This window comes from Notechis scutatus, chromosome 6, assembly GCF_049901735.1.
Source record: "Notechis scutatus isolate UNSWTSFEM ecotype Mainland chromosome 6, rNotScu1.2, whole genome shotgun sequence".
NCBI classification, from domain to species: domain Eukaryota; kingdom Metazoa; phylum Chordata; class Lepidosauria; order Squamata; family Elapidae; genus Notechis; species Notechis scutatus.
Window position 1 is genome coordinate 55,502,001 of NC_142014.1, and position 26,497 is coordinate 55,528,497.

Consider the following 26,497-nt stretch of genomic DNA (forward strand, 5'->3'; position numbering starts at 1 on the left):
GTTTCCGGTCATGACCAAATCGGGTTGCAATCGAAGTTACGGAGCCAATTAGGGTCGTGACCAGAGGTTCTACTGTACTGTGAGCTATTAGGGGAAAGGAAGGATTTCAAAATAATAATAAATAAAATTGACTTTGCATAGTCATGTTCAGGAATATTCTATATGAGAAGTGTGCTAGTACTTCAAAAGACGTACTTATGCCATTTCAGATTGTGAGGCAACTTTGTCAGAATGGAAAAAGACATGATTTAATGATTTGAAGTGTTTTGCTAGGCACCTCTTTTGAAGAATTCACACTTAGTTTATAGGCTGCATTTTAAAGATTCCAAGTCAGGGTTGATACATGCATGTGAATAAACTAGAACCCTGATGATTCCTCTTTATTGCACTATAGGCAGATAAAATAAATGCACGCTTGAAGCAACTTAAGCGTCAGCTGGAAGAGACAGAAGAAGAAGCGCAACGAGCCAACGCAGCTCGCAGAAAGCTGCAACGAGAACTGGAGGATATCACTGAGACCTCTGATGCCATGAACCGGGAGATTACTTCCCTGAGAAGCAAACTTAGGTAAAATTGCTGTTCACGTAAACTTTCCTTAACGTTTTTACCTTGAGCATGTTAATGTCCGAATGAGTAGATTGCCTAAGTATGGAATACTAGCATTCCCATATAACTTGTGCTACTTTCTCCAATAGACGAGGAGATATGCCCTTTGTGATGACACGCCGGATTCCCAGGAAGGGACCAGGTGAAGTGTCTGATGAAGAACTGGATGGCAAGGCAGATGGTGGTGATGCCAAAGCTACTGAATAGAATTGCTTCCAGGTTACCCATTATCAAATGACCTACCCTCCCTTTGTCACAAAACCCTTCTAAAGTGTGCTGGGGAAAGTGGATCATAGTGTTGCAGTGTTTCTTGGACTATTTGGAGCCATCAGACATTAGTGTCATCTCTCCCAGCATCACACTCTTTTGTATTGAATGCCAAAGAGTCTGTAGTCTGATATGAGACAGGGCACTACAAATGCCTATAACATTGATTGTTCTTCCCACAGCTGCCAGTAAATGTTTGTAATTTGGTGGGAAAGAGAGTACTTTTTGTTGCTATAAATCAACTATTTTCTTCTAATAACGAGTTTGTGATAGAGGCAAGAAACCACCCTTTATTCCTCCTCTTTTGTTTGCTTTTGGCAATCATGTTCGGTGACCTCATAGTTTCTACTTCTTCAGTCTGTCCACTTAGCAGTCTAAGGGTCATGTTGAATAGGAAAAGCAAGGATTCCCAGCATGCCTTCCAAATGTCTTTGAAATCATGTAGAACACAAAGTCTCGGGTATGGATGAAGAGGAAGGAAGCTTCTCTTACAAGAGACTTCATTAATTTGATCCCTCCTTGTAACCAATACCTGGACAGTTCTGAAGTGCAATGGTGTCTCAGGCTTTATGTCTAAGATGGAATGAATCAATAATTAATGACAAGTCAAGAAAGCATCAAGTTTTCCTATGTTCTTATTGGAGAACCTGTTTGGGACCAAATATATTTAATGGTAAGAAACAGAACTTTAGTGAGTTTGAATGGAGTATGGGCAAGGAAGTGCTTCTTTACTCTAATGTCCAAGCCTCTAGCTCTATAATCAGGGGATAGGTTTAGTTATTCTGCACAGTGACTAAGAGTATATTAAAGAAGAAGAAAAACTTTTAATCTGCACAGATGATATGTTGAAGACCTTGGTATCTCTTGTTTATAAGTAATTAAGAAAATACAGTAAAGGTCTTTATCACTGCCTTTCTATGGGGACTGCAATTATATAGATAGTCTTTACTTTTCTACACCATACACTGGTTGCTGGATTTATCTGTATACTTAACCATATTGTATATGCTGCATTTAAACTTCTAAGTAAATGACAAAATTAAAATAAGAATACCCTATACTGTATGGTTATTGCTCTCACTGCAGGAACCTCCTATCCCTGTTGCTGTCACCAAACCAAATTTGCAAACCTTTTTTTTATATAATAAGTGCCTTAGCATGTGTCTCCACTACGATCAGTAATGGATTGCCGGTGCTCCTCTAACAATAAAGATTATCCATGTACTACCATCTGCTGTGTGTACTTCTCTACCATGGGTCGGAATGCAATGAAAGTGAGAGGAGCTGCCATAATGGAGCAAAATACGTGCCTCTGTTTTGCACTAAACAGGATGCAGACAGGTAGATATTGATAGAGATTGATAAGAACCTTGTTGCTGTGAAGAGTTTTTGATGAAAGACTAGAGTTTCTCACAAAACGCATGAGATACGGATAGTGGGGAATATGTGTTTGGATGTAAAATAATCCAGCATGATTATTGTAACCCTGTCCTTTTACATTAAAATACCCCCCCCCCCCCAAAAAAAAAACACCCTAAAGTTCTTATAGAATCCCAGTTATGAACTAAAGGAGGCCAGTACTGGCAATATAATCTGTTATCTGTGGCTAAGGGCTACACATAAATCAAATGTTCAACTATGCACTTAAATATTTTGTTATATAAAATGGTATCATCTGAGGCAAACAGTGACTTCTTTGCATGGAACACTGGGACTTTTCTAACATGGCTTGTTGAACAACCGACTCTGTTCTGCTTTCTGTAAGTCATAATGGATGTGCTATATCACTAATTCAAAACTCAACAAACTTCATTAAACTTTAGCATCATGTGTTACTCAGTAATAAGATCTGAACAGGAAGCTCTGTGCTATATAATAGAAAGTTTTCAATAAAGTAAATGTCCTTATGCTTCCCTGGCAAATAATTGAAAAACAAAACAAAACAAAAAAAACCATTGGCTATTTTAAAAGTGCATATTGCTGCTGTTATACAAAATCCATCAGCCAAGAACTGTAAGTAAGTGGCATACAGGCAGTCTTGATTTACTATCACAGTTGGGACTGGAATTTCCAGCGCAAGTCTGTGTGGCAGTAAAGTGAGATTTCACATGATTGGACCCAATTTAATGACCATTTTACCACTGCTGTTAAGCGAATTGCATGGCCATTAAGTGAATCACATGACTGTTAACGGAATAAGAGTTATGTGAATCCAACTTCCTGTTGACTTTGCTTGTCAGAAACCAGCTAGGAAGATTGCAAATCACTCTGCAACTGTTGCAGATGTGAGCTGGTTGACAAATACCTGAATTGTGATCACATGACCGTGTGTGTGTGTGTGTGTGTGTGTGTAAAATTTTGAGGCCAGGTCATAATTCACTTTTTCAGAGGTTGTCATAACTTTGAACCATTGTTAAACAAAAGGACTACCAGTAGTCCATTTCAATGTATCTGTAGGAAATTGTCATTTTATTCTTTTAGAAAGGTGGCAGTTTGATTCTATTTTCTAACTGCCAAACTGGTATTCATAAATAGCAGAAACGAAATAATCCACTTTAACTGAAAACCTTTGGTTATTTTGATATACGGTACAAAATAGGAGGAAGATCAATAATATTTCAGAGCTTGATTTGTTTTTATGTATCTTACTTGATAACAAATATTAGTAATGTAATGAAAATCAACACAGCCATATTCAAATACAGAAATTTCTTTTAAAGAATAAACAGTCTCTGGTAGTCTAGATATTGCTAACTACAATGGGAAGCATATAATTGTAATACAAATTTAATTTATTGGTCAATTCCTTATAATCCCATTAGAATGACAGTTATGATTAAGGATACCTTTTAAAATAATGAAAAGAATGCATTTGAAAATAAAGTGCAGCACTTCACATTAGTTCATACCTTAGTTTAGATGTTTATATTCCTTTTTTAGATGAGTGTAGAACAATTCACAAAATAATCTTAAATAAAATCACAATAAAAACAGCTCTTAAACTATGTTCTGCAATCAAGTTAAATTCCAACATTATTTTAAAAAGAAAAAGCACTATGCTAAGTAGATCACATGTATTAAGTAATGATTCTCTTCCAGACGGTATGTTTATAATTTTATGACCTGAAGAAACATAACATCGTGATATTCAGGGGCAGGGGATGGTAGGAAGGCTCAAGACCAAAACTGAAAGGATTTATTGATATTGGACGCAAGGGCTAAAATACAATTATGCTCAGGCCCTCCAAATGGAAATTTAGTCACTCCGAGATCCCTTCTAGAGCTCAATTGGCTGAACAGTATTTCAAGATTGCTTTTCTTCAAGTTTATGAAGACACAACTGAGATTATGCACTGCATCTTGTGTTGAAACTATATATCAAGATAGAACATGGAGTTTGATTAGGAGTTGCATGACATACTGCAACATAAATTTATAGTGGCTGATACATACAACATGTCAGGCTAAAACATTGATACAGCTTGAAACAGAAGGGGAATGGGGAGGAAAAGAATTTAAAAAGTGCTGAGAAAGGATGTCTTACTCAGTTTTTGTGAACCCCTGCCTACATAAACTTGTAGATTGCCAAGATTATTTGTTGTTATTATTAGTCGCGAAGTCGTGTCTGACCCATCGCGACCCCATGGAAAACGGTCTCCAGGCCTTCCTGTCCTCTACCATCCCCAAAGTCCATTTAAGCTCATGCCGACTGCTTCAGAGAATCCATCCAGCCACCTCATTCTTTGTCGTCCCCTTCTTCTTTTACCATCAATCGTTCCCAGCATTAGGCTCTTCTCCAGTGAGTCCTTCCTTCTCATTAGGTGGCCAAAGTATTTTGAGTTTCATCTTCAGGATCTGGCCTTCTAAAGAGTAGTCAGGGTTGATCTCCTCTAGGAGTGATCAATTCGATTGCCTTGTAGCCAAGATTATACCTGTGTTTTATAGAGATCAAATACAAGAAAACCTTCACACCCCAAGTCTTGGGACGACAAGATTGAGAAAACTTTAAATATATGAAGGGATGTTTTTATATTATCATTGAATATATGCAGTGGAGAGATTCAAACCATTGTTGGAAAGTTGGGAAACAAGCTGCAAGGAAATGACTTTGCTGCACTTATTTATTGTTAGTCATTTTATAGTAATAGCTGTTGGGCAATATACATTAAAAACAAAATACAAAGTTACTACTTTTAAAAAATACAAATACCATAAATGTAAAATGCCTTTAAATACCATGCACTAAATTCAAAGGCACAAGAAAATCACTATTTTAGTTTGGTGCTGCAAGGAGAGACATCATACAGTCTTCTCAGAAGGGAATACAATGGACAACTGAAAAGATCTGCCTCCAAATCATCTTGAACTTAACATAATTATGTTATGCTACTGAACATTCATCTTTCTCTCCAGAATCCAGGAGGTTTTGTCCTTGTTGTAATGGAGATAGTGTAGGTAGATGTGGGAAGTCTTATTGCTAGAGAACATTTATTCTGTAAATTACGTTACTTCAATATTGGAAATACTTATCCAGGTATAAGGTGTGGAACTACACATGCTCAACAAATGGATTTGTTAATGGGCAAATAATTCCAAGTTGTATAGGAAGAGAGAAATTTGGAATATTTTAAATAAGAATGAGGTAAAATTAAGTGTCAGAAACACTGAAGCTATTTATACAGTAATTCTATGATGAAAAGGAACAAATTTAATACCATGTCCCTTGCATGCAATTACATTCTCAGATTTAATCCCTGACACCTCAATGCAGAGCTTGTACAGATCTCAGTCTGAAACTCTGGAAAACTGCTGAACACATTCATTGGAAGTTCTGGAATCTGCAATATCAAAGCAATTATAGGACTGACATGACTAATATTTGGATATGGTCTTTTTATGCTACATTTTAGTTTGCAGCATAGAAAATGCAAAGTGCATGTGTTCAGCAGTAGTCGCATATCAGGACAAACACATTTTTGTGTGAAAAAGTTTTCATAATATGTATTATACTATCAAAACAATAAAGTACTATATTAGGTTTTGTAATCTAATGAAAAAGTCAGGGAAAAGAATTTTCAAATTTTAGAAGGCAAATTTTTAAAGTAATTTTTTTTGGTATGTACTCCTATATTGTATAGGCAAATGAAAAGGTAATCATTTTCTTTCTACCAGTTTTTACAATTTAGACTTGCCTTCGGTACTATACTAAAATGTATTTGAATTAGAATTCAGAACCAAAAATTGGATAATTTTATCCATCAACCATTGTTTTAGGCTGAACTAAGAAAAATGTGAAGTGTCTGAAAAATGAAGCTAAGAAACAGCTAAGCTGTCTCATGACTTTTATAAAACAGCTCAGTTTCCTTTCAAAATCTAAAATAAAAATAAATGTACAACAATTTCCATCTTCTTCAACCATCACACATTAGTTGGGTCTTTAAATTTTATATTAAGAAGTCCACTGAGAATTAAGAAGATGAAAACAGGCAGTTTTGTCACAACTATCAGATGTCATTTTGACCACACAGAAACAAAATCCCAACATTAGGACCAGTGAACAGTTTACCAACAAAACTAAATATGACTGCCAAGGATACAAATTTGAAGCAAAATTATATATTGGGTTGTCTTATTTATTCATGCATCAAATAAGGTTCAAAACTGACTTCAACTACACAGGAATGATTGCTTACTCCCCCCCTCATACATATATACATATATATGTATATGTTTACACACACACATTCACACAGTATATATATTCACACAGTGTATATATGTATGGTAACTTTCTTTTCTCTCTTAAAAAATACTGCCCTTGAGAAAATGATAGAAAAGTCACAAGAATTTTTGTTTCTCAACATTGGCCACTTGAAGATGTGTGGCCTTTAACTCCCAGAATTCTCCAGTCATCATGGCTAACTGGGGAATTGTAGGAGTTGGAATCCCTAGATCTTCAACAGTATGAAATACTGTTCTAATATACAAGCTGGGATTGGATTTCACTTTTTTTTCCAGTTACATGTTTATTATTCTGCAACCTTTCTATTTACCAGACCTTTAGATCTGAAAAAAAACAAACAAACACCAAACTCCAGGGACTGAGTTCTGTCATGAAATCTCCCTTAAGAACTTCTCTTCTACTGTCTGATTTGTGACATAGGAAGGCAATTTTACACACACCTACTTCCTGGTCAGCTCAACTCACTAGGCAGTGTCTCTCAAGTTTGGCAGCTTAAGATATGGACTTTTAAAGTTGTAGAATTCCCCAGCCATCATGCCAGATATGGAATTTTGCGAATTGAAGTCCATATCTTAAAAGTGGCCAAAGTTGAGAAACATTGCACAACAGTGATCTTTTACTACCTTGTCAAGTATGCTTTTATACAATCTTTTCAAACAAGTTTAACAATGGTTGAACATGCAGAATTTTCAGCACCCCAATAGTATCTACCATATTGTTCCCACACCTAATCTCTGCTATGTTCAAATGGTCAAGCACAGTAATGATCTCCCTAAAAGTCTTCTCCAACTTAGCAAGATTTTTGGCACCCACTGATCACCGGATTTCCTTTTCGATCCTTCTGTATCTAATGCAAAGACTTCAGGAGGGCTTGAGCACAGAGAAAGACAGAGTGTATGTAAGTGCGTACACAGAAATAAATAATTAAAAGTGCCTTCCAATACGCGGAAAATACAATCCTAAACCATGCTGCATCTCCAAATTATATTCCATAAACTTCGCGGTAAGCTTGCGGGTTTAGTGTTTGAAGTATTTATGGTCGCAAATTGGAACCCCGGGAAAAGGGGAAGCGATTATAAACGAAACTGAACTAAGGAATGTTGAGTCTAGCGCGGTTTCTTCGAGTGGAGAGAGACAGAGACAGGCAGACAGAGAGGACGCTGATTGTTTAGCTATAAAATAGAGACCCAAAGATCTTCACTCATCTTGCACCGCTCTAGCTGGGGGGGAGGGGGAGAACCCTGCCGCCCCGAGCGCCTGGCTTCCTCTGCCGTCGCCCTACAAAATCAGCCACCTCCGGCCTTCCGTCCCCTCAACGTGCCAGCCGAGCCGCCCTTCCCGGCGAAGTATCAAGTACCGCCAGTAGCTCCGCCCTTCCCCGCCCTTCCCCCGCCCCGCCCCCTCTTCGGCATTTACGAAGATTGCCGAACGGGGAGGAAGGAGGGGATCGTGGGGAGCCGTAACTCCTCTGGCCTTTCCGAAGACAATCGGAGGGCTTCGGCCTCTCTCCCCCCTCCACGTCTCTGGCGGCGATTGCTCTTGCTGGGGCCGCCGCGACTTCCTCCGGGGCTTTCGCGGGCCCGTGTCCGAGGTGTCTTGCGGCGGGGGCTTCCGCTGGGGCCCGTCTGCTCGCAGGGCTCCCCTCGGCGGGGGCAGAGACCTTCCCAGCCGTGCTCCCGGGGGTCCTGGCTGGACCCGGCGGGCTGGGCCTGAGAGCCGCGGCGGAGAGCGCGCGATCGGTGGTCGGCTTGTGGGGACTGTGAAGCCGAGGCGGCGGCGGCAGCGGCAGCGGCTGCAGCGGCTCCCCCTTGGGGAAGCGGGGCGGCCGGGGTCCGGCTCGGATGGCGGAGGGCATCCAGCACCAGCAGCTCGTGCCCGGCGTCGGCGTCCCAGCCCCTCGAGGGGTCAAGCGGGAGTCCGAACTGGAGCAGCCCATGCCCGGCGGGGACGGAGCCGAGAGCGGCCAAAGCAAGAGGCTGCGGACGGAGGCTGAGGTGGACGGAGGCGGCATGCAGGTTAGCATTGGCGGCGTCGTCGTCGTCACCCTGGAGGGTCCCCCGGTGGCCGTAAAAGGCGCGCTTCCCTCGCGCACGTTCAAGCGCAGCGCGGGTGGGCTCAGCGGGGCTCGGGCAGGATGCGAGTCCCGGGCAGCCCGCCTCGGTGCCCGCTTTGGTGTCGAGGGTGGGTGGGTGCAGCCAAGCGAGCAGGCGGGCATTCGGAAGTAGGAGAGGCCCAGGAGCCCCCACTGGGCTTTGGGCTTGGAGAGGAGGAGAGCTTAAATACCCCACGGCCTCCCTTGGGGCCAAGAATAATCACGAACCGAGGGCTCCGGGTACAGAGCTGCTTCCTGGCTGGGACACGGGTGGTAGTGGACGTAGAAGGTTGTCACAACAATTGCACGTAGACCTGTGTTTTGTTTCACGGCCACGTGCTGGGAAGCCTCATCCATTGTGAACATTTCGAAGGACTAATCAGAATGAGGAAATCTGGAGTGGGAAGAGCACAAGATGTGGTTGCTATATAGGTTACAAGGTCATCTTTTCATCTGGATTAGATTTCGTCAGGGTGGTATCCTGAAGGTGTGTTGATTTGCAGCTTCCACCACCCCCAGTAAAGGTTGATTGTAGTCCAGTAAATAGTGAGGATTCTTCTTTGAAGGTGTATCATCTAGAGCCATATTTCGATCTTTAAGAAAATTTCTTAGGTCTCCCATGCCTTGGTGATTTAGTTTTGGAAGAACTGTAGCCAGTGTTTTAGCAGACCCCTTTGATCTTGTTTGTTTCTGTCTAAAACTGCAGCTAGATAATACTCATCTGGGTGCAAGGATGTAATCTTATCCATACCTTTCTGGAAGTAAGCCTCACACTGAAGAACTTATTTTTGTAACAGACATGTGTAGCAGTGAACTGTTAGCCCTGTTGAACCTTGAATAACTTATTTTTGAATGGACATTCCTAGGATTGTATTTCAAATGGAATTCGGTTGAATGTACTGTGAGTCATAACCCATAGGTGAATCTGTGGGTTCTTTGAAAAAATAAATGTTTGTTCATAATAAAGCTAGCAAACAGAGTTCATTCATATTATATGTTGGCCAACTCATCTGGCCAAAGAGCAACTGACTTTTTCTATATAAAGTAAGTACAGATGTGCACCAATTAAAACAAAACAAAAAATAAAGAGCAACCAAAACCCTTTTGGGGGCACGAGTTGTACAGCATTTGCCACCTCCCTTTTTTGGAAGGTTTATTTTATCATCACGTTATATGAAAAGTTCCAGAAGTTTCAAAAGGGTACATGCTATTTTGTAATCTGGAGTTGACATGATGGGGCTGTTGCCTCAATATGGATTTTGGATTCAGTATCTCTGTTCAGAGATAACGCAGCTTGCCATAAGAATGGCAAACTCAAGCAGACCAAAGATTTTACGTGAAAAAGAATCTTGATATATTTTAATATACAGTACAATTATATTTTGAATTACGTGTGGCCTTTGTTGCATTTTGACATGGATTCATATTTATTTGTTAAACTTTTATGCCACAGATCTCATTGATACAGCAACTCTGGGCCGCTTACAACATGATTAAAAACTAAAAAAGTGCTACAAGCAATTAAAATTAGAAGAATTAAATAGTGCTTTGAATAAATATTCATGTTACCTTTAGAAATTCTGCCAGTTTTATGTCCATTTACCACAGTTGCTAACTTGAAACACGTGGCTTGGGTGAAAATGATAGGCACCGCTACTTAGTTGTGATGACCATAATAGAGGGATTTGTAGAATAGGACATGAGGTCTTACAAGGAAACCGATTCTAAGATAAGTGTTCTTTGACAAGCCTTCAAGATTTTCCACTAGTTTACAAAAAAAAGAACAGAATTGAAATAAAATGAATAGTCAACTGTATATAGCTGTATGCTTCAAATGGATTTTCCCATTTCTTCTTATGGAAACAGTGTTAAAGGTTGATAGCATTCTTTGGCTCTACTGTCCACAGATGTTACAATTTCAGGCAGAAGATCCTGGTTTAGTGAATCAGTGTGATGTAGTGGTTATGTTGTTGGAATGGCATTGAGAAGACTTAGATTGTAATCTGTCCTCATGAATGATTCATTCTCCCTTAGCCCAACCAGCCTCACAGGGTTATTGTGGGGGAAAATAGAAAGAAGGAATGCTATCTATTGTGCCTTGAACTCCTGAATAAAATACTGCATGTAAATTACAAATTAATTTTATTTTCCAATAGTTTTTCATTTGAAAAATTCTGATTTAATTAGGAAACAAAGGATCTTGAGGTGATGAAAGAAGTACCTTGAAATGGTTTAGTCATATAGAAAGAATACATTCAAGTTGTAGAACAATATATGAAGGAAGAGTGAATAAGTTGAAAAGAAAAGGAAGAGCAAGAATATTATAGTTAAATGTAATTGATGAGATCTTTTAAAAAGTGAGAAGTTTAAATAATAGATAATGTATAAATTGGTGTATGTGCATGAAGGATGGTTAGCCAGGTTAGAACAATATGGGGAAATACACTTACATGAAAAACTTTAGATCAAATTGTATGCTTCACTGAATTCCAAATGAACAGGTTCTGTTTTGTAGTTCTGGCCAGTTTGGGAGACTATTTTAGTAAGGTTTTTCTTGGTCTTCAAGCTAAAGCTGAAAAGATTTTGGATGTTTTGGTAGACAGCAATCTGAAACATACTACCAAATTGACATTAAGTTACTTACAACATCGGCCGCAATCTTTTGGGGTACCAGGGACTGGTACCATGGAGAGGTACTGGATGGGGCTTTGCTTGTTTGCGGGGCCCAGTGCCAGTCCATGAACCAGAGGTTGGGGACCCCTGAACTACAGGAAAGAGGAAAAATGTTTTGGAATGGCCTATTCAGGTCCTGGTAGAATGTTATTGAAAATCTGTGGGGAGATCTCAAATTTGCAGTGCCTGCAAGAATCCTGATTATTTCTGAGGTAGAAATTTTTTATAAGTAATAGTGAACAAGAATTCTCAAAGCAGGAACAAAAAGATTTATCAGTTTAAAGCTACTTTAAACTGATTAAAAAGCTACTACTTCTGCCAAGGGAAAATTTTCAAACATCTACTGTACTATATTCACTCTTTTCTAATTTTGAATCTCCATATGATTTCACATATAATAAGTAGGCATTTCATGCTGGAAATTGTATCATTCACTCTAGAGATTTATTGAAATATACAATTTGACTTGGGGGAATATGAATTTTTCCCTTCGACTAGATCTCATTAAATTTTCTTTGCTTTTGTTTTATCTCCTATCTATTTTCTTTTGTTTACTACTGTTTACTTTTTTGTGCACTTTGCATAACATATCCTGAAGGAAATAGTATGATGGCTGTTACATATGTCAGAATTCTGAAAATGTCAGAATTTTATGTGTTTAGTACACCTGAACTTATGAAACAGGAGGCTGCACCATCTTTGATAGTTTTAACTGTTTGAAGAGCAGATGAGTTGTGGATACTTCTTCTTTTTTTTTTTTTTGTAAATTTTATTTGAGTTTTCACAGAGAGAAAAAAAATACAAATAAAACATCTTTTTTGAAAGTAGCGTAATCCCAGGTTACATTTCTTCGTACAGACACAAATTCAGGTTCATGCTCATTTTTATATTCTATTCCATATCTTATTACTATTTTACATTTTCTGCATAGCTTCTCCCCTCTTTTAATTTTCTCAATTTTATTTTAATTATCTCATCTCAATTCAAATCATTGTATTTATATTTTTTGTCTGTCCTGTTTCAATTATCTATTATCTTTTCTCATTAAACAAAATTTTTCCTGTAGTTACTGATTGGAGTATGACGCCTTACATCTTTTCCTTAAAGTTGTAACATTCAATATAATACATAACTTCCATTCGGATTCTGCTTGGTACATTCTTAAAACACACACTGTATTCTTAAAAAAAGAAAAAAATTATAAATGTATATAATTAAAACAACATTCTATTCCAATTCAATTCTATCATTAATATTAATATTCATTAAAGTCTTAACATCTTTAACATTACTTTTCAATTAAATATCATACTTCTATGGGAACAATTATAAGCTTTCCATAGTTAATCCCCCCCTTCACTTATATTTTATAAAACATTAACTAATTAAAACGTTCCCGTTCCTTCCTAATTCAATTTTCTCATTTCTTTTATTTCACTTATTTTATTCACAAACATTTCACTAAATTACACTATTTTATCCCTCATTTTAATCATACGTTGTTTCCAATTTTCTAAAATTATTTCTATTACTAATATAACAATACAACCTTATGTACCTTTACAGAATCCCTTTTTCAGTTAGATTTTTACCCATTATCTCTAAATAGGTCCTGTTTCTCTATATCTTGCTCTGGTCCTTTGTAACTTCTTTTCCTTTCCTTCTTCCCTCTCTTCTTCTCTCTCCCCCTTTTACCCCCTTGTCTCTCTACCTCTATTTCTCTCTTCTGTATTCCCCTTTTCTGTTGCTTTCCAGTATTATACTTATTTTTCAAATTATTTTTCTTTTCTTTGGTTGTTTTTTCAAGTCTTAAATTCTCCATTCTCTTTCCCCCCTTTCCTTTTTCTTCCCCACATAGAATTGCTTGTTCATTAAAGATGGCTTCCTGGGGTTACTATTTAGTTGCAAAGTTTCAGTTAAAATGTATCTTTTAGAAGTCTTGTTGAAGTTTTACTGTGGATTCTTTTTAATTCCAGGCAGTCTCCTCCCTCTTCCAGATCCTTCCCTTATTCTTTTTCTCTCCCTTCCTGCTTATGAAAAAGAAAAATTTTAATGTCCAGAAATCTTTATTATCCCTTTGGCATTTTGTTTTATTTTCAGCTTAATTGCCTATTGATGTCAAAGCGGATTTTTCCGATTTCTTATTTAAGTCTCTTAGTTGTCAGTATAGGGAAGGAGAGAAGAAAAAAAAAGCCAAACCTTTCCCTTTTCACTTTCCTTCGCTGCTTCCGACTCTTCTTTGGGAGCGATGTTATTTTTTGTAAGTTTAAATTCCAGGGTACCTTAGTTGTTGCTTTTACAATTTAACCCGGTCAGCCAAAACTTTCACTTCTTATCTTCCTCCTGCACATTCTTTTCTGGTCGAGTTCTCCTTTGTGGTGGCCATTTATGACCACCGCTGCAACCGCCTTCGGGAAAGGGAGTAATGGCCAGCTGAGGAGGAGAGATGCGGCTCTCCTTGACCCTGCTAGCGGTCTCCCCCCTCTTCACCACCTCTACAGGGTGGCTTAGCCCTGAAACCAGCCGGCTCGGGGCGCTCCAGTGGCGAGCCCAGACAGAAACCGCGCACGATCGCGGATTTCTGTCTGTCACCGAAGCCCTTCAAACCGGAAGTCCCGAGTTGTTGTGGATAATTCATTCTGAACTATAAAACTAGTTTGTTCTGTAGTCAGAAAAATTGCCTAAAACAAAATGATATTAAACAGAAATATAATATGTTGCTAGCTTTCCTAAGACAAGTTAAGTAGGTGGCATGGGTACTCATCCTGTTGTTGACACAACAATATAGTAGTAGTACTTTTTGAATATTTGCATATTTCTGCATACTTTTAAAAAATGTTTTAGATATTAAGGCTTGCTCACCTTTTAAATTTTTAAAAAGCTTGTTTTGATAATATAGTTCCTGATTTAAGAACATTCAGTGAATTTGGAAGAAAAATTGAGTCAGAATCTAGATTCCCTGTTGTTTTTTTATACATACCGATACTTAGCTGACATGTCCCTTGAGAAGCATTTGCTGGAATATGAATTATGGTGTGATCTTCTGACACACCATTTATGTACTGTATATGCTGTTAGAACTCATGTCTGTTTGCTCATAATTGGTGAAATGATACATCATAGGGCATCAATTTATGAATCAATGTATCTCAAATGGGATAACTTACAAAATGCGTCCAAAATCCAGGATCCATTACTCCCATTTGAATGAAATTTTGGAAAGTTGGTGCTACTGTGCTGCCACAATCAGCCACAATCACATGATTGTCATTTCCAAAACTCCTGATAACTTCCCACATGTTCTTCCTGATGCCCACGGCAACTCTTACATACCCCCTGTGCATCTTTCCTGGCCTGCAGCCCCTACGTGCCTTTCCCAGCTTCCACTGGACCTCTCATGCATACCTACACACCCATCCTAAACCCCCACCATATTGCCATGAACCATGCTTAATTCCTGTGACACCCATTATTATTTATTAAGCCCACCAATTATTATCTATTAAACTTAAGCCATTAAGTTTCCTTGTGGGAAAGTCAGCAGGAAGTCTAAACTCAATATTGCTGGAAGGAAGTCAGAGAAAGGAAAGGAAGAAGAGGAGGAAGGGAGTGAGGGAAGGAAGAAAAGGAAGGAAGAAAACATGAAGGAAGTAATGAAGGATGGGAGGAAGAAAGGGAGAATGGCTGAGGAACAATTTTCAATTTTCATTTTTAATGTTTTTTTTTAATGGTGGCAGTGAGAGTAGGTGATTTTTGCAGGACACACTTGTCCTAACCCCAATCCCTTTCCCCAACTGCAGAAAATAGCCTGAAATTGTGCTTCTGAAATTCAGCCATTTTGATAGTGATTTTAAAATGGCACTGTGGGTTCTGTGAGCTGCACACAACCCTTGATTTTCAAATTGCTCACCCCTACTGTTTCCCAACAATTTAAAGGCAATCTTCTTTCCGCCATCTACCATATATAGAGTATATCTTTTATTTTCCTGTAATGCAAAAAGGCAAATATTCCCTATGCAAGGGTTTCCTTGACTGAATTTATGATTGGTTTGTCATGAGGGGTCATGAAATTGTGATTTTAGCCAGGACTGAAGTGTGACTACTGTAAGTGAGAAGCTGTAAGAGCCATGTTAATTTGGCATTGTGCTAAATTATAACATGGTTAACTTGTTTTTATTATTTGCCTTATATCAACATGAGAAAACTTTTTTGGGCTGAATTTCCTCTTTCTCCCATATATGGGCCCATATATGGGCAAATTTGGTTGGTGGTGCTCTAATCACCACTGGAGTCAACAGTCTTAAAATGTTTGGGCCCTATATGTTTTTGGGACCTTAGGTTACACTTAAGGAAAACAATTTAGTGTTCACAGACACTTAAGAGTATCCATTTAGTCCCTTAAAACACAGCAAAAGAGGATAATTTTTGACTATTTGTTGAGTGCAAGTTCAAAATTGGTTAAGAAAATTTATTCAAGTTGTATCTCTCCTTCCTATGTTATCCCTTTGGACTGCTCGCTGAAGGTCTGGGCTATGGAGTGGGCTGGAGAATGGGCCACACCACAGTCTCTGCTTGCTCCCTAGTTGCTCTTTTGACTCTATTTGTACACCTGGCTTTGACTGATACCTGCATTCAACTACATGGAGGTGTTATTTTCTCACCAGTTCATTGCTGCTGCTGCTGCTGCTGCTGCTAGACACCTTTGTTATTTACTGGCCTCTTCCTGCACTATTTTTCTTTTTCGAAGGTGGGGGGCTTTGGAGGTTTAGAGAGAAGCAGAATGCTGTGGAGGGTGTTACAGTAGAGTGGCAGGCTGCTGTGTATCTCCTTTCCCCAATGGAGACTACTTTTGCCTTCCCTGTGGATAGCCCTGAATAGGAAGGAAAGGGAGAAGAAAGAAAATGATGTGGCTCCATCTTTTGACTGTGAATCAATGCTTTGTTCCTTTTTTCTGGGTGAGAACCAGAAGACAAATAGGTATATATGTGTGTGTGGGGGGGAGTGGGGCTGAATGTAGCAGAGGAGGGTTTCTGTGAGTTTTGATGTGTATGAATGTGATGTAATGTGAGTGTATTATACCAAGGGGGGAGGTGATGGCTGGATATCCTGATGGCGCTGAGACCTAAACTGCCTCAAAGTGCCTGGCTTCTCCTCACAAGGATGGTTGGAGAGGATAATGGTAGGTTCTAAGTCTTGGATGTGGAGATGGAGCTGACATTTGTGTGGAGGCAGGCCATAATAATAATGATGGTGATGGGCAGGAGAAATATGGTGTGAGACAGGAAGTGGGACATTTTCAGGGAACACGGGACTGTTGTCTTATTCTGGTTTTATGTTCCAGCTCCCTATCAGCAAACCATTCAAGAGCCCTGTTTTCCACTGCAGTTTCTAAATGCCAGTTTGGTCTGTAATATGGCCTCCCTCATTAAGTGATCAAATAATTGATGATCTCATATGTATCACCGGGACTGGATCTAGGTCTGGAAGTGGGTTGGCTCTTTTGGAGATATGTCCAGCTGGCTTTCAGTGTGGCAGCAGCTAAGACTCTGGGGCAGGGACAGAAGTGTGATAATGATGACTAGATATCTCCCGTCTGATCAATTAAGCATTGCCAGGAACATTTTGTCCCATGCCTGGAGCTTGATGGTCTGGATTGGAACTAAAGGCTTCATCTGACTGTTGGCAAAACTGAATGGCTTTAGCTTTGGGGGCCTGCTGGTTCTAGAACTATGCCATCTTTTGTGCTGGGTGGGGTTACACTGCCCCTGGTAAACCTCTTAGAACCATAATTCCTGCTTGAGGAGCAATTGCCGTTATGGTTAGGAGGGCCGTTGCACAGCTTTGTATTTCAGTTGCGTCTGTTCCTGGATCACAATCATTTCACAATCATTTACTCCCTAATCACCTCCAGATTGAACTACTGCAATGTTTTCTACACGGGACTGTCCTTGAGTATTCATAAGCTTCAACTGCTGCAGAAGGTAATAGGACAGACCATTATATTGTTTCCAGAATAGCAATTGTCACACTTCTACTGCATAAGCTGCATTATTGCCAGCTTGTTTCTGGCTTCAATAGAAGGTGCTAGTGAGAGACCTTCTCTTCTCAAATACTTCTGCGCATTCTATTAGATTGGGCAGAGAGGGCAAGCTTTGGGTCCTGTCTATCAGGAACTTACACTTGGTGGGCTGGAAAATGCCGGATTCTTGGCTTTGATGCTCACCTTATGAGACATCCCTCCCGCCTTCTGAAGTGTGGTTAGCTCCACTCCTGTTAATGTTCCATAAGTCCTTCAAGACCTGTCTTAAGTCATCATATTGGGGGGTCCCAGGGTACCAGTGATATTCTAAGATGGCTCCATCTTTGTGCATAATTTGCTCTCTCCCGTGGTTTGTATTTGAATAAAGACTGTTTTATATATTTTTAAAATAATGATTGCTTTTAAATGCTTATTTGTTGTATGCCACCCAAAGTCACTTCTTGTGGGAAGGTTGTCCATAAGAATTTGATAGATAGATAATAGATGGACTGAAATTTTTATTTTCATCCCATCTGGGAACTACAGATAGGGTACTGGAAGCCACTTGTGGCTGTGTAAACAACCGGTGTAAAGTTTTTGGTTTGTCCAAGAAGCCAAGTTGGAGGGAAAAATCCATGCTGCTCTAACAGCCTTCTACTTTATGGTTTGGATCCATTTACTTTTCGGTGTATATAGTGGCGTGTGACAGATCTTGACTTTTCCAGCAACCTGTTTCTTTCCCAAAAGATCCATTGGGCATTGGATAACCTTACTGAATCCCAAGAGTAGTGGCATAGAAACTTCAAGAGGGAAGAATTGGATGAAGGCCAGAAATGATTTTTCCCCTTCCATATCATTCAGCAAGGTCATCCAGTTCTCATAATCAGTTTTCACAAGGGAAATTTCAGATGCATTGATCTAATCCGATAGGTTTGAAAGTGTCCCTGGACATTGCATTGTCCCTTTTATTATTATCTTGTCCTTTTTGTTTATTGGAAGAATTTTAATGTATTAGTTTTACAAGCTTATTTCTTTATTCTTAATAGTAAACATTTCAGTTTAGTTATACTACAAATATAGAGTTTCTTTACTACTGTTCAGCCCAAATGGAGACAGATCCCTACTGTCAACTTAGGGTTGTTTTTTTTTGCAGGGTGTTCAGTACAGTAAGAAAAATAATAAACCTATCACATACCACAATACAATGAATATTGGTGATAGAGCCCCCCTTCCTGTTTAATGAGATTTCTTATATGAATTAATACTATCATTAAAAAGATCTCCCTTATTGCATGCAGTTGATCACCTTTTAACCAGGGAATTTTATTACAAATAATAGATATCATGACAAATATAATCTTCAATTATAAAATTAATTACCATGATTGTATATCACCTATTAGACATGTTGAAAATACTGCATTTTTTTTTCTTTTTAAGCTACACTTCATTCCTCAGCCTTGTGCTGTACAGATGGATTAGAGTAGACTAAGGTTCTTAAAGTTGCTAGCTGGAATTACCAAAATTAGACATATCTACTTCAGTGGATTTTGTTGCTGATATTTTTCAAGTTTCACAATTAAATTGCCATAATATTTCTTCTATGTTCCCATTTTTACCTAACTCGGTATTAGAAAGTCAATGGTTTGCATATGCTGCATAAGAATGAATTGAGTTCACCAGTCACACCCATAAATGATGGGTTACAAGTATAGCTGGACTCACACAATCAGTTACATAAAAAAACCAAAAACCTTAATATGGCTTAGCAAGATGGGTGAACCTAACCTAGGTTAATACAGGCTATTTGTACTATACAATTGCCAGTTACGAAGTGCAAAAAACCATAGATCCATAAAATTGGTATTAGTAGATACATATAGATTTTTGCATCCCAGATTTGGCAGTTTTATCCTAATGTTTTCTATTGCTACAAACAGATTTAGATTGCAGAGGAGCAAGTAATGGTACAGTAATTCAGTACCTAAGCAGACTTAAACATCTAGATATAAACATGCTTCATGTATGACATTTTAAATTCCAGGCCAAAGAGCAGAGCTGGAAGCAATATCTTGATACAATATATAGTATCAAGAGGTACGGACACTGTGCTCTGCATTTCTTTGTGGCATTCGTGATCCCCTTCAGGAGCAGATAGCTTTATGTAGTTGGGTTTCATTATCTAATCCATCTCTGATCAGCCTGGATAAATCCTGTTTAACTTGCCTTGATCTTGTTAGCAGAGTGGCATAAAGCTGCCTGAGCTGGGATTGGGATAAATCGGATCATGATTGCTGTATGAATCCAGGATTTATTTCCTGTACAGATGAAATAGCTGCTGCAAAATGTTTGACCTAAGTGGTTTCCTTAAATGGCAGATGTGCTATGTTTATACTAAAAGATTTGGGCGTTTTTATAGAATCTCAGTAATCCTCCTGCGGTATCTCTGTCTCTGATACTAGCAGTGCTTATGTAGTATCTTAATACATCATCTAGTTTTCTGCTGATGTACTGCACTTTCACTGTGCATACTGTACATACAAATATACTTGAACATTGGGCAAAAGCTAATCTGGCCGCTGTCAAAATGTGTATTATTATGTATTTCGCTTTTTTTGATATTTGTTTGTCAAAGATCCCTAACAAAATGGACTCTGTAACAAAGCAGCCTCAGGTTCCATCAGAGGAAATGATCATTCAAAAAATTTCAAGTTGTGCAGAAATGGACAAATTAACTTTGGCATTAAAAAATAAAGACACCTCAATATACTACAATAGCTGGAACTGCTGGAACAAATGGATAGACCAAAGATAGATTTTACACTATAAGGCAAAAGAGGATAGGATAAACCCAAAGTAGTGATATACAAATATATGTAAGGATTAGGTGTGTGTATATGGCATAAATTAAGGGATAAAAAAAAAGAGATCTTACAAACTGTTGAAGATGAGAATGTTTTTAATTGCTTTCTATTTCTATTTCTGCTTTCTATTTTTTCCTTCTATTTTCTTCTCCTTTTTTTCTTTTCTTTCATTTGTGTATGTGTTGTTGGTTTGTTTTAATTGTAAAATTAATAAAATTTATTTATAAAAAAACCCCAAATATACTTGAACTATATAATAGATGGCATTTAGGGCATTACAAATTGCAAACCAGTTTTGGTCTACAAGTACATATGAATGAATTTGCAGAATACCTACATGACAGCAGGACATAAATGCATAGGTATTAAAATGTTTTACATGTTTAGTTACTGTTATCCTATGGCTGCTGGAGAACTTAAAATCCTTGCAGTAGTATAAGAAATTGCTTAATGGTATTGCTATTAAGGAAAGGAAGCATTTTCTCCAAGATACTTAACATTTTGTGTTGAAGGGCTAGCATTCAAAATATTTTTTTTAAGTTAAATTGCTTTTTAGTATAGCAGGTCTCTTAATTCAAATAGAAGGGAGAGAAAAAATGAATTTGAATTCTTCCTTGAATTTTACGGTAGTCTTCGACTTATGAGACCAATTGAGCCCAAAATGTTTGTTGCTAAGCAAGACAGTTAAGTGAGTTTTGCCCCATTTTACAACATTTCTTGCCACATTTGTTAACCGAATCACTATAATTGTTAAGTTAGTAACATGGTTATTAAGTAAATCTGGCTTCTCCATTGATTTTCTGATCAAAAGGTGGCAAAAGATGATCACGTAACCCTGGAACACTGCAAGCATCATAAATACAAGGCAGTTATCAAACATCCAAATTTTGATCACATGACTGTTGGGATGCGCCTCCAGGGTTTAGCCCTCACTAAAATGGAGAGCACACAGGCCCAATCTGACCAACTGGGCCTTGAAGAGGCCCATTGCTGCGAGGTTTCCCAGAGGCCATCTAAGAGAAGGAGGCAACGAGGCCATTCGGCCAAAAGAGAGGCAGTGGCAAAAATTAAAGCCAAGGCCTTTGCAACTAAGAAGGCCTTGAAATGTGAGCTCAGGGCCGAGAAGAGAAGTTATGCGGCCTTGGAGAAGCAATTTGCAAAGAGCCTGGAGCAGACAAGTGGGCGGAGCCAACCGTCTCCTCTGTCTGGTGATCTGCAGGCTGGCCCTCAGGCTGTATCCAGGGCTGGAGAGGCAGAATTAGGCTCCACCAATCGTCTTCAGGCATGATCCCCAGAGAGCGCAGCTGAGGTTTTTCCCCTCAAGATTTGAGTAGATCTGGGCCTAGTTTCATAGAGGCTATCTGGGTTCCAGAAGCATCCAATCCTCAGGGTAATTTATCCCAAGGTGGCCATAGGCAGAGGGCTGAGGCCACCTTTACACCTACAGCTGCTGGCCTTCACCCAGTGGATCCACCTATAAGTAGCAGGCCTGAGGATATTAAGGATATGGTTTCGGTGGCCATAAGGCAGGAGATTGCTGAGGGATTTCAGCAACTCCTTCGCCCCAGGGTTTTTCCCTGCCTTCCCTCAGGTAGTCCCTCCTGAACAGAGGAGGTTTTCCAGGCCCCCTGAACAAATGTTTCCTTCCGCTCAATCTGATTGGGGAGAATATGAGGAAAGGGGCTCTCTGGATCCTTCAGACCACAGCCACTCCTCCATGTATGAGGAGAAGGAAGGGGAGGTTAGAGATTCCAATTTATCAAAAGATGAGGGATTAAAGCCTGAGCAAGCCACCTTCTCAAGTTTTTTCAGGCCATCCTTGTTCAAGTCTCTCTTGCACAAGGCCCTAGTTACTGCCCAGCTGAAACCTGATGACGTAGCATCAGAATCCTCGGGGGAATCCTCTGCCCAGGGCGACTCTTTATTCTCAAAACCAATTGTTCAAACTGAGATGCTTCCATCACCCAAGTTATTCTTAGATCTGGTGCGTGAACAGTGCACTTCTCCAGGGTCCGGACCACGCCTCATATCCTATGACAGGCGCTTTTATAACATGGGCCCTTCCTTGGCCAATGTCCTTCTAGTGCCATCAGTAGATGCCTCTGTGGTTGCCTCTGTTTCCACATCTGGAACTCCAACAGAACCGGAAGATGTCCTTAAAACTGACGACAAGAGGTCAGAACAGACTCTTAAACAAACGCATCAGGCCTGGACGGTCTGAGCCTCTACCACAGCATCATTCTTTAAAAGGTCGTCATTGTGTTGGATGCGTCAGCTACAGGATTGTTTGCCTCCTGGTGATACCAGGTCACACCAAGACATAAATAAGATCATCGCTGCAGCAGAGTTTACAGCTGACATCACCCTAAACTGCAAAATTTACATCTAAAGTGATGGCATCTTCGGTGGCATCAAGACACCTTCTGTGGCTGCAGAATTGGCAGACAGACTTGCATCGGAAATGGAAGCTTGCTTCCACCCCATATTCAGGCGACAGTCTGTTTGGGGACGCCCTGGAACCATATCTGGTTGAAACCAGGGACAAAAGGAAGATTTTATCATCGTCTGTAAAGAGGTTGGATTTTCATCAGGCACCATACTTCTGGCCATCTTCCTTCCGGCCAGAATCCAGCACCCGTTTTCCTTGGGGGTAGAGGGCATTCCCTCCTCACCAGGAGCAACAACCTGATCGATCAGGCAGGCAGCAGCATTTTTCCAGTAAGCGGCTCTTTGAAGGCAAAGGAGCCGTTTGTTCCGACGGTCCAAATGACTGTCTTTCTTCTCCTCCCATTGGGGGTCCCCTGGCCTGCGCTTCATGGTGGGAAGAGTCAACTACAGATGCTGGGTGCTCAGGACTGTGAGGTTGGGTCTTCAACTCGAGTTCCTCTTCCATTCTCTGAGGATTTTTGTTTGCTGTCCAGTTTCTCGGGACAGTTCCAGACGGGCCCTCATGGAATCCACCATTAAACATCTGGTAGACATAAAAGCCATCCAAGTGGTTCCGGTGAATCAATGAGGGCTGGGGTTCTACTCCCGGCTCTTCGTGATCCCAAAGGCCTTGGAGGGGCAGAGGGCAATCTTCGACCTCAAGTCCTTGAACAAGTTCATTCCCTACAGGCGCTTCAAGATGCACTCCCTCCAGACTATTCTGGAGAGTATCCTGGAGGGCGACCTCATCTATAGACCTCATGGAGGCATATCTCCATATCCCGATCTGGCCCCTCCATCTCCAGTTCCTTTGGTTTTGCTACAATAACAAGCACTACCAATACCAGGCCCTTCCATTTGGCCTCTCATCGGCCCCCAGGGTATGTACCAAGGTTCTGGTGGCATTGGCAATTTCTCCATGCATCCTCCCTGTAAGGGTCCAATGCTATTTGGATGATATACTGATGCAGTCATCTTCAACCCACTCCACCAATAGCGACCTTCAGACCATGATGCAGATCCTGCAAGATCACGGCTTTTCTATAAATTTCAGCAAAAGTCATCTTCTACTGACCACCCGTCTCCTGTCTCTAGGGGAGGTCATAGACACAATCTCCTGCGAGGTTTTCCTTTCCCTGGATCGTCAGGAGAGTTTGAAAGATTTAGTCAACCGGATATGACAACAGCACACAGTTTCACTGTCTCTGCTATCCCAGCTCCTTGGAAAGATGATTTCCTGTATAAACATCATTCCGTGGGCCCGTCTCCATGCCCCGAATCTGCAATGGTTCCCGCTGCCATTTCAATGGGTGGGAACCAGTCACTCATCTATCAGACTCAAGTTCCTCCACCGGTCTTATGTTCCTTCAGGTGGTGGCAGTCCCAGGCCATCAGAAAGGGCCATTTTTTCAAAGAGCCAGAAAGACTAACGTTCTCCTCGAGCCGCTCGGAGCATCCAGAGACTGGGATGTGCTTCCGAGTCCTCTTCTTGCAGGCTGAGCTTTAGATGAGGAAACGCTCCGCCCCTCACGTGACATCGCGGAGCCTCCCCAGTCTTTTGCTCAGCCTCGAAGAGTCAGGCTGTGTGTTAGAGAGCTCCTTGGCTGATCGCAGATTCCTTCCTATTTCTCTTTCTGATAAGGTTTGCCTTCTTTCTCCTCCTGCGCAAAGGGTCTGGACTTAAGGGAAAATTTTCCCTCGTCCCTGAGACGAAGCTGCGGGCTCGCAGCGCGTTTAGCGCTACCCCCCGTCCTTATCAGATCGCATCGCTGCCTCCGCGTTGCCTCGTGGCACGCGTTGTTTTACTTTCATTTACTGCTGGATTCCCCCACCCCAAACGCCGACCGGGAGGGTTATTGCCCCTAAGGCCCTAGGCGTGCCGAGCTGACCGGCAAAGCCCTCCTTTTCCGTCCGAAGGCGTCCCCGACGGTTCAGCTCGCGGTCGCCATTTTGGCTCCGCCTCGTGGTCGGGCGCCTTTTTTCTGGTTCTAGCTGCGGTGAATTAGAGCCCCAGGCCTTGGGTCAAAGCTTTGCTGCCCATTTCTTTCTACCTGGCTCGCTCTTTTATCTTAGTTGGCCTCCCGCAGTCCGTTTCGGGCGAAGTTGCAGCCCCCCTCCGGTTTTGTTTTCCCTTGTCTGGAGGCCTGCTGCCAGAGGCCCTCTCTTCTACATAGGCCTCAGGCGTTTATTTGACTGATCCGGCCTGTACTGAGATACCAGTTACTGCTACTGTTGAGAATAAAAGGAATATATTTGCAAAATAATAATAATAATAATTTCTGTTTTTTGTACAGTAATAATTTTTTTTCATAGATATATAGACATTTACGGATAACCTGTATATATATTGCGTACAAAAAAAAAAAAAAAAAAAAAGAGAAAAAGATAAAAAGAACAAACAAAAAGAAATCAAAGGAATTACAAATAGAGTATCTATTTTTTCCTGTACATACTATATTATTCAGATACCTCACTGTTATCTCTGTACACTACAAATTCCAAAAAGGGGAGAGGGCCAGCTTCACCTTCACCCGGCCTCATCCAGGCCTATTCTGGGCGAGCCAACCGCCTTGCTAGTATTGTTACCTAACATGGCAGACGACAATCCATCTAAACGTCCTTCTTTGAAGGCTAAAGCAAAGTCCCACTACTTGCGCAGGCAGGACAAGGAACCTAAGGGCTCCAGACAGGACAAGGAACCTTCCAAGGCCGACAACGTGACGCCTTGAGGCGCCACAAAGCGTTAGAAAAGAGTTCGACCGGCGTTCAAGGGAGTCCCGCCGGAGACGCCGATACCTCCTCCTCCAACCCCTTCTACCTCTGCTCTACCTCTCCCCTCAGACCCTTCTTCCCTACCTAGGCGCAGTTCGCTTCAGGGTCTTCCGACCCCGGACCTCCGACCAGACGGACCCCGAAGCCACCTTTACACCCACAGCCGCTGGTCTGCGCCAGGATGAACCCTCTACCTCCGAGGTTCCACCTCACATCAAGGCTTGGATGGAATCAGCCATCCGCCAGGGCATAGCAGAGGCACTACAACACGTGTCCAGATCAGGTTTCTCCGCGAGCCTCTGAACACGATTCGTTATCACTCAGATCCCTTCCACAACCGGTCCCCACAACTGATCAGGTACTCTCTCAGAGGGATAGCCCTCCACCGGTTGGGGCCCAGATGGAGGAGGAAGGGGACTTTGGGGACTTCAGGGAGGAGGAAGAGGATTCCCGGATGGGATCCTCCCGCTATAGTGAACCCCTCTTAGAGGCTGACATCATGGAGGGGAGATGTCGGAGGACGAGGGTCCTTCCCCGACCAACCCACCTTTGGGGGCTGTTCAAACCACATATGTTCAAGTCCCTCCTCCTTAAGGCCAAGAATGTATCTGGCCTTCTTCCCCAGTCCCCTGCTGAACCCCCCAGTCCAAGAGGGCCCAGAAGACTCCATTTTCACCCAACCAGTGGTGGAAGCCGAGGTCATCCCATCCCCTCCCATCTTCGTAGATCTGGTTGCAAAGCAACTTACCTCCTCAGGGACACCTCCTGCTCCATCTAGCCAAGACAAGAGATTCTTCAATCTCGATGCGGCTCTGTCTAACCTTCTGAATATCCCGGAGGTTGATGACCCCATTGTGGGTCTAGCTTCTTCCTCTACCCCTAGTGAGGCCCTAGAGGCCTTAAAGCCTGAGGACAGGCGGGCGGAGCTGGCGCTGCGTAGGGCCCACCTATCTGACGCCTGGGCCATTAAATGGCTACGGCCGCCTCATTTTTCACCAGGTCTTCCATCCGCTGGCTACGTCAGCTCAAGGACC

The 26,497-nt window shown here is 41.1% G+C and overlaps 2 protein-coding genes across 23 annotated transcripts in view; both read left to right on the top strand.

Moving 5' to 3' along the window:
• MYH9 (myosin heavy chain 9) overlaps positions 1-2,103 on the top strand; it is a 68,053-nt gene extending 65,950 nt beyond the window's left edge. For all 7 annotated transcript variants that reach the window (XM_087968355.1, XM_087968357.1, XM_087968360.1 and 4 more), the window contains exons 40-41: positions 395-567; positions 696-2,103. In XM_087968355.1, coding sequence (XP_087824481.1) covers positions 395-567; positions 696-813 — 291 coding nt within the window. In that variant the 3' untranslated portion in view covers positions 814-2,103. The remainder of the gene's footprint in view (positions 1-394; positions 568-695) is intronic.
• Positions 2,104-8,020: 5,917 nt separating this feature from the next.
• RBFOX2 (RNA binding fox-1 homolog 2) overlaps positions 8,021-26,497 on the top strand; it is a 257,017-nt gene continuing 238,540 nt past the window's right edge. For 12 of the 16 annotated variants that reach the window (XR_015750125.1, XR_003373569.2, XR_015750123.1 and 9 more), the window contains exon 1: positions 8,087-8,631. Coding sequence is in view for 12 of the 16 variants with exons in the window: in XM_087968363.1 (XP_087824489.1) it covers positions 8,458-8,631 (174 nt within the window). In the remaining 4 variants the exon portion in view is untranslated. Of the gene's footprint in view, positions 8,632-26,497 lie in introns of all 16 variants that reach the window. The other 4 variants (XM_026694942.2, XM_087968371.1, XM_087968368.1 and 1 more) reach the window with 3 other exon arrangements.